This window comes from Arachis hypogaea, chromosome 20 (assembly GCF_003086295.3).
Source record: "Arachis hypogaea cultivar Tifrunner chromosome 20, arahy.Tifrunner.gnm2.J5K5, whole genome shotgun sequence".
Taxonomy (NCBI): Eukaryota; Viridiplantae; Streptophyta; class Magnoliopsida; order Fabales; family Fabaceae; genus Arachis; species Arachis hypogaea.
Window position 1 is genome coordinate 2,313,959 of NC_092055.1, and position 8,514 is coordinate 2,322,472.

The 8,514-nt window shown below is 30.2% G+C and overlaps 1 protein-coding gene across 1 annotated transcript; it reads left to right on the top strand.

The window, feature by feature from the left end:
- The first annotated feature begins 548 nt into the window (after positions 1 to 548).
- LOC112783515 (uncharacterized) lies at positions 549 to 4,766 on the top strand. Its single transcript, XM_025826491.3, has 6 exons — positions 549 to 935; positions 3,497 to 3,622; positions 3,778 to 3,873; positions 3,998 to 4,054; positions 4,230 to 4,294; positions 4,392 to 4,766. Exons 2-6 carry the CDS (start codon positions 3,509 to 3,511, stop codon positions 4,570 to 4,572), a joined length of 513 nt encoding a protein of 170 aa, XP_025682276.2. The 5' UTR covers positions 549 to 935; positions 3,497 to 3,508; the 3' UTR covers positions 4,573 to 4,766.
- Positions 4,767 to 8,514: the final 3,748 nt, after the last annotated feature.

Genomic DNA, 8,514 nt, shown 5'->3' on the forward strand with positions numbered 1-8,514 from the left:
ATAGATTGATCAGATAGAGTTGAGTCTCAACTCGCACTCTATCCAATTAAAACTATAAACTAATAGTAAAAGTATCAGTAATATTTTTTATTATGTTGAATAAAGAAGTGGTATTTCATTTTTCAGTTTAGAAGCAACGCTAAGGTTATCCAATTAAGACTTTCTTAAACGAAAATAATTGTGTCTATCTTTTGTAACGGAACAATGGTAAACTCCTATTTAGATATACCATATACATACGCAAAATCAATTTCATAGATTACTAACTAAATAAATTGAAGTGTGAAAAAGGAATAAAATTTATGGGGTTTGATTAGTGGATGATAATGGTGAATTGGTGATTATCCACAGTCTCCAATTTGCATACTCATTTAGGCTCTGGCAGCAGTTGGCACTCGTGCATTCGTACTTCATTATTATTCTCATATTATCAATGTTCTGAAAATCGAACCGGACCGGCCGGTCGAACCGGTCCGACCGTAAACCAACAACTTAAACGGTTCGATTTACTAACAGAAACCGCTATTTTAAAATCCGGATACGAACCGCTGAACCGGCCAAGAACCGGTCGGTCATATCGGACCGGAACCCGGCCGGTTTATAAGAAACGACGCCGTTTCCTTCTTTCGTTGAATGAAAAGGTTGCACGCGTTTCTCCCCCAGCCCCATTCCTTTCTCTAACTCTTCCCTTCAGCAAATGCCCTAGCTTCACCAAAGAAAGAAACCCTAGCCTCCACCAATCTTGTCGCCGTCTGTCGGAGTGGGAAACTGCTGCTGCCGCCTCCGTTGCACTCAAGAACTTCCGTCTTCGTGCTATCGGCGTTCGCTACTTCGATCTCACCAACCCCTGTTCGCTCTCCATCCCCTGTTCGCTCTCACGAATCGCCTGGTCGCCGTCGTCCGCGCGCTCAACAGCTCTTCGTCGTCCGTCGAAGGTCAATACTCACTGCTAGTGGCTTGTTCTTTGTGTTTTTTTTTATTGTCTGTTCAGAAATCAAACCCTCTTCGTGCTTGTTCATCGATGGTCAGTGATAGTCATTTCTAGTGTTTTTGTTTTCATTGCTTGATGATTATTGATTAAGTGATGCGTTGCTGTTTTCTTTTTTTACTTTGTGCTTGAGATTGAATGCTCTGTCAGTGCTTAGTGCTTGTTCTTAGTTGATTGGCTTTGCTCACTACTCTGGCTTGTTCTGGCCTGCTCTTGATTGATTAACTCTGTTACTGACTTATTGATTGATGATAAATTGCTACTGATAAGCTGTTACTGTTTTGTTAGGGATAAATTGTTACTGTTACTTATAAATTGTTAGGGATTAGCTGTTACTGTTTTGTTATGTTTGTTGCTTAATGGTAAAATAGAAATCAAATCAAATGTTGTTTGTTGCTGAATGATAATTTTTGTTGCTGAATGCTGTTGGTAGTATTAATTCTGTGCTGCTATTAATTCTTTGGCGGTGCTGCTGCTGTTTTTAATTTTGTGAATGATTTATTAATTTCAATGAAAAATTTGCCACAGATGTTGAGGGACTCTTAAGCTTATATGAAGCTTCACATCTTAGGATTCATGGAGAAGACATATTAGATGAAGCTCTTTGATTCACCTTAAATCCATTGATCTTTGTTGCCTATGTTAGTTAGTGTTTGTTGATGGCCTGGAGTTTTGAGCTGTTTGTTAGATGAGTTTAGTTGTGATAAATTTTGATAACTGTTATATTTTGAGAAGGTTTGGTTCAGTAATTAGGTTGAGCTTGAGTTTAGATTGTGATAAATTTTGATAATTGTTATGTTTTGAGAAGGTTTGGTTCGGTGATTAGGTTGAGCTTAATTGTAGAAGAGGTCTTGCTACTCAGTTGTAAGATTGTACAGTATTAACTTATTAAATGAACAAAATTGCATTTTGTTTGAACAAAATTGCATTTTGTTTGAATAGTGTTGACCTATTGAATAGTATTCAATGATTGGAATTGCATTTTGTTATAGATGGTGGTGATTTTCTTATGGAATGACTAAGTTTGTATTACACTACAAGTATGTGTTAGGCGTTTATTTATAATTTATTTATTATTTTATTATTAAATGGTTTTTCCGGTTAGACCACGGTTGAACCGGTTGAACCGATGAATCAGTGAACCAGTAACTAAAACGGTTCGATGACCGGTTCGGTTTTCAAAACCTTGTTGATTATTATTCCCTATTGAGTATTTATTGTTGATTTTTTGGAAATGTTATTGATTATTTGTTGAACCTATTTTATTTTGTTGTTCTGCTGCTTCTGTTAAACTTTTATATGATTCTTTGTTTCCAATTTTGATTTTTAATGCATATATCCTCGAACTCCAGCTCTATCTCCTGGTTTATCTGCAGCTCTGGCCGGCTCTCATGGTATCTCAGATAGTCATGAATGTCACAACCGGCTGGATTTGTTTGAATTTCTGCTTCTGTTTGAATAATTTATGTTCTATGTTCAGTGTATTTTGAAATTGCTAATTGTTGTTGATTGTTGTATTTGTTTATGCAGTTTGTTATATTTGGGGGTTTTAGCTTATGAATGTGTATTATTTCTAATTGTTAGGGTTCTAGGTTTTGATTGTTAAAGAAGGTGTGTTTTTTAGTGTTAAGGTTCTAGGTTCTAATTGTTGTATTTGGGGGTTTTAGCTTATGAATGTGTATATTTATTTGATTAGAGAAATTGCTTTGATAAGATTGGAATATATGGACCACGTAACATTATATTCTTTGATAAGATTTCTTGGATGTTGTACATGTATATGTGTCGTGTGTGCATGTTTTCTAAGTTATTGGGTCCTGTTTACTGTGCAGTGCTCTGATTTCTTTTGGTCATCTAAGATATCTTCATTTGTTAATTGTTATGTTAATAGATCACGCTTTAAGATACTGAAAGATGGAATGATCAACTATCATGTATTTCCAAATTTGACTTGTGATTTAGTCTATTGGTTCACGTTAGATAGCTAATTAGCAATGTACTGATCACTTATTAACAGTGGTTTTAAAAATTATGGTTTGAAAATTGAATTTCTAAAAACTGGTTTTAAAAGTGGATTTTTTGTTAAAATATCTGGTTTGAAAATTGGATTTTTAAAAACTAGTTTTAAAATTGGATATGAATCTAGCCAATTAATTTAGCTTTGCTTTTTTCTTTCTTTCTTTTTTGTTTAGTCATAAAAAAAAAAAGTAGGACCAAATATAGGATTTTTTTTTCTTAATTTAGATTAGAGAAAGATAAGATGTGATATGTGTTGAATTGAAGATTGGTTTGTGATAACACATCTCTGGGCAAATATAAACATGTGATGTGCCTCCTAGTTCCCTTTTGGTGTCTGCAATTCCTTTTCCTTCTCATCTTTTTTGGTTCCCGATAAATTGTATTGATTTTTGAGGAATCAAAATCAAATCATGGAAAAATTATTCTGCTTTCTTGGCCTCGTTCGTGTTTGATTAATTTTCTGTCAAGATTCAGTTTCTTCACATTTAGGGTTTTGAGGAAATGGCTGCGGCTTGCAAGCGATTGGCTCAATTGTCGGGCTTTAGGTCCTCAATTTTCAACTCAAGTCTCAGATTATTTTCCGCAAAGGGAGGGATTGGTGATACAACCGCAATTGTAATTTAAATTTACCTTCTTACCATTTTTATTTTCTGTTTTCATGGTTTTTTGTTGTGTTTATTAACTAATGTGCAATTTTAAGCTCGATAATGAGTGTTAATGAGTGGTTTGTCTTACCATTTTTAGTCTTGCTTATGGCTTTTGCTTTTTAGACTAGGGGACTTGAGGAGCAAGGACTGCCCAAAAAGCAGGCTGAGGCAATAACCGTCGAAGTTTGGGAAAATTTTCAAGAATCATTCCGGAAGAGGGTGAGGTCTTTTGATGTTTGTATTCTTCGTTTGTGAACTTTACCATTTTCTTGGAATCTAAAATAGTAGTTTCGTGTACTAACATAAATTTTTTTTCCTCCTTTTTCTTTTTGTCCCTTGAAAGATTGAAATGCTTGAAGAGTCCAATCAGTTGAAACTCAAAGCTGAAGTGAGGTCACAGGTATTTGGAATTTGTGTTTGCAATCATTCTCACTGTTTATTTATTTAAATAACGACTGTAATACTCATGGGGCATGTCTCATATTCTCATTTAATCATGAGATGAGAAATTTGATTATATTGATATAGATTTGATTATATTGATATAGATTTAAGATGGAAAATTTATAATGTAGATGAAACTGCAAAGTGAGATTGAGAAACTGAAGATTGATATGGTGATTAATCACAATAAATTGAGGTCCGTTTTAACTTAACTGATTGACCGACCCACTAGTTTTTTTTTTTAACTTTATCCTCTTTAAAGTGCAACTTTGTGGATGTGGATTGTGATGCAGGTCTGCAATAGATGAAGCTGAGAGGACTTTCCGAACACAGGTGTCATCCATAAAATATGAAGCTGGAGGATATTACCTAAAATTTATTTTGAAAGTGTCTCTCTTTGCTCTTCTTGGCCAAGCAGGTTTTTACTTATTGTCATTCTTGGTTAATGTCAAGAAGAGTAAAGAAAGACAATAAATAGTCATCCATAAATAGTCAAGGAAAGAATTAAAAAACTTTTAGCAAAAAGAAAAAGAAAGAATTAGAAAGCATTACAGCAAAAAAAAAAGGTTAATTAAGATCATTGTATGAGTTCGTTTGGAAAACTTTATTAATATTAGCAACCAACCTGTGAGACTGAATTTTTAATATATTTGATGTTATTTACTTAATTTTTAATTAATTTATGTTTCACTGCATTTTGGAAGATATTTGTCCTGCCAGTTAATGTAGTTTGTAATTGAAACCTATACACATCTTCCAATAACAACTAATTTGGCATCATCTTTGGAAAATCATTTCCTTTTCGTTTCAGTTCTCTCTACTTACCTTTATTTCACAGTTCTTATAGCACACGTATTTTCGAAGCATACTACGTAAAATTTTGCATATAATACAAACTAATTGATATACACATTCCTTTAGTTTTAATTACTATAGCTTATAGTTATCATATATGGTTAGATTTTTTGATCCCTTATAATGTTATAATCATTTCGCATTCCATATTATAAAAAAAAAAAATCTACATTATAGATCATACTAAAGTACTCTTATCACATCTTAACACATCTGTTTCTTCAAGAAGGATATATATATATATATATATATATATATATAGACAATTAAATTTTGTTGTTTCGGATAGAGATTGAGATGAAAAAACCATTTCAACTTACATTGTCCAAACTCCAAACAATGACACTTTTTTATGTACTTAATCACTACTTATAGCATAAGTTACCAAGTTTAATTTTTAAGTTTTATCAGAACTTAAAAAAAAATATGAACTTGAAATATTGAATAATAATAATAATAAATAATGTATGTTAGCCGCCTATTATCTCCCATAAAATTGTTAAAAATATAATAATTTATGTGTCGTTTTTTATCAGTTTAATTTTTAAAAAATTTGTGACAAAAATCAACCCTGGAAGAATATAGAAAAGTTTTAGATTCACCAATTTCACATGATTAACATCATCAAATTTATCCTAGAAAAGGAAGAAGAAGAAAATTATATATAATAATTCTAAAGGTATATATGTACTATGTAGCCAAGAAAATTGGGATAGATGAGAGGATTTATGCTGGATTTGACCTAAATATTAAATAATAGCCAAGGCTTATCATCAAAGATAATGAATTGGCAAGTAAAAAATTTCAGGAGATGATTCATTCCTGCATTATCATCATGGAATTTTATTATCTTTTGAGTTGTATATAACTATTATAATGTAGTTCCAAGTTAGAAGTGATGCTCACCATGATGAAGCAGAAAGTTATAATCATTAATTAAAGGGTAAAGTATATTTTTTGTCCTTAAAGTTTGACAAAAGTTTTAAAAATATCCCTAAGTTTTATTTTATTTCAATTTTATCCCAGAAGTTTTCGATTTGCATCAAATATACCCTGACGACTAATTTTTCAAAAAATTTAAGATCGATTCAACAACAATTTCATAAGAACAACCCCTCAACACAAGCAAATCAAGCATAATTTTCATGCATTATTCTTATATTGGTCTTAAATTTTTTGAAAATTTAGCCTCTGAGGGTATATTTGATGCAAATCGAAAACTTCTGGGACAAAATTGAAACAAAATAAAACTTAGGGGTATTTTTAAAACTTTTATCAAACTTTGGGGACAAAAAATATACTTTACCCTTAATTAAAAACAAACACACATCATTAGTATTGGTCCACCAATATTTATTTACACCACACTTCTAAAGATTCATTATGAAATTAAAGCTCCAATTAAAGTTATTCTTTGATTATTATCCTAAAAATAATTGTGTTCATGCTTAATTTTTATTTATTTGAATTGTTGACTGAAATTAAAATTAAAAGTTTATTTTCCAGTTAGGTAGATAACTTAATTATTCAAGACTAATAATGGTTTTAATTGTTGTACAAATGAATGTGTGATATATGTTGATTGCTCTTTTTTTTTACCTCTTGTTGACTGTGGTAGAGTTGCTTGTTAAATAACAACATCAACAAGAATAAGAAGATGACAGTGGTGGCAATAATGATGACGGCGACTACATTAAAAAAAGAACGAAAAAAAAGATGATTCAATTTTACAAACACTATCTTGTAAATTAAAAACTTTTGAAACAATATGTATAATTAACATAAAATTTTAAATAGAATACGCAAACAATCCAGTACAATGCAGCGAAAAAATCAAAAGAGAAGGAAGAAGGTGTCAAGAATGAGCAGTTTATTAGAGGAGAGAAAATGAACGTAATAAAATAGAGAGAGTGACACTTTTTAATTTAGATATGGAAGCGGAAATGGGGTAGGACACAGTTATGTAGTGTATGAATGCTTTACGCAGCTGTGGTGTCAGGATCGAAGAAATTGGACGGTCCAAGTTCAAGATAAATAATCGGTACGATTTAAGGTACACAAATCGGACCGTTCGATTTGCGTCCTCCCAGCCATGTGTTGCGCATGCATAGAGCCCTGGCATCGGTGATATCCTTATACCAACATACCCCTCTCCTCATGTGTCCTTTTCTTCAACCTTCCTCCAGCCACCATTTTCTTTCTTCTTCACCACCTTCTTCAAACTTTCAACAAAAATTAATTACAATGTTAAGGAAGCAAAAACAGAAAGATGTTAATCATTTTGAACTTCATATTATCAATTATCTTTGCCATTATGATTATGTAAATTTGTTTTTAAATTTTTTTATATAACTGAAATATTATAAATAATGTTAAAAATTAAGATTGTTAATGATAGTTAGGGTAATAGTTAGAAATATATATTTAAATTTAGTTAGTGAATATTTTAATCAACGATAATGTTTAGATTAGACTAATGTAATAGATTAGTAAAAAATATATGTTTAGAAATTGTTTGTAATAATTTTGGAATTTATAATTAATTATTATTAGAGGCATATTATTATTATTAGTATTATTGTATAATTTTTGTAAAGTAGATTTTATAGAATATTATATTTTTATTTCGGTAATAATTATTTATTTGTTGTTAGATATTAAATTAACATAAATATATATTATAATAATATTATTGTAGTTAAAGTTTTAACATTGTTAATTAAATTAGATTTGTGATACGGTTTAGGGTTAGTTAGTTATTATTAATAGTAAGTTAGTATTTATTATTTGTGGAATAGGAATAATTATTATCCGATTTATTTATGAATAAATAAATAAATAGTTATTTAAAAAATAATTTAATAAAAGTTTAGGAAACAATTGACTAGCCAATGAGTAATAGCTCAAATGGCATAGTCTCTCCATACTCAATTAAGAGGTTGCGGGTTCGAGTCTTCTATCTTTGGTAAAAAAAAAAAAAAAGAAACAATTGACTAAAATATTTAATATGAATAATAATATCATAATTTTTGAAAATTAAAAACTATTCGAAATAATTTTTAGTATTATTAATAAAATTTAGAAGTTAAATTATTGTTATTATTCTGGAGTTTAGTAAATTGGATTTAGTAAAATCAATTATTTTTTGGAATTTTTAATAATTAATGATTATTGTTAGATATTTAATTAATATGTTTTGTGTAGTTAAATTTGTAAATTTTTTAATAATGATAGTTAAATAATTGGTAGGTTAATTGTATTTATGCATACATGTTAGTTACTAAATTAGCTAATTAATAGTAAGTTTAGTATTAGTTTAATAAATTAGTTACTATTATTAGAAAATTATTAACTTTTAGTAGTCAATTAGTAATTATTAATTATTTGACTAATAGTTTGCTATGTTTTTGTAGAGTTCACGAAATTTTGACATGTAAACTACCTACTGTTTCCGGGTCGATACAATCATAATGTAGAGGAGCATTTACGGTTTACTGGTTTTAATCACGTTTTTCATATTGGAATAGTTCAATATCAGAAAGCACCGGTAAATGCTCTAAT

Excerpts from the sequence above, each read along its gene's own strand:
- LOC112783515 (XM_025826491.3), top strand. The coding sequence starts at position 3,509 with ATGGCTGCGGCTTGCAAGCGATTGGCTCAATTGTCGGGCTTTAGGTCC. Across the intron at positions 3,623-3,777 it reads TTGGTGATACAACCGCAATT|ACTAGGGGACTTGAGGAGCA; the intron begins GTAATTTAAATT and ends TTTGCTTTTTAG. Across the intron at positions 3,874-3,997 it reads AAGAATCATTCCGGAAGAGG|ATTGAAATGCTTGAAGAGTC; the intron begins GTGAGGTCTTTT and ends GTCCCTTGAAAG.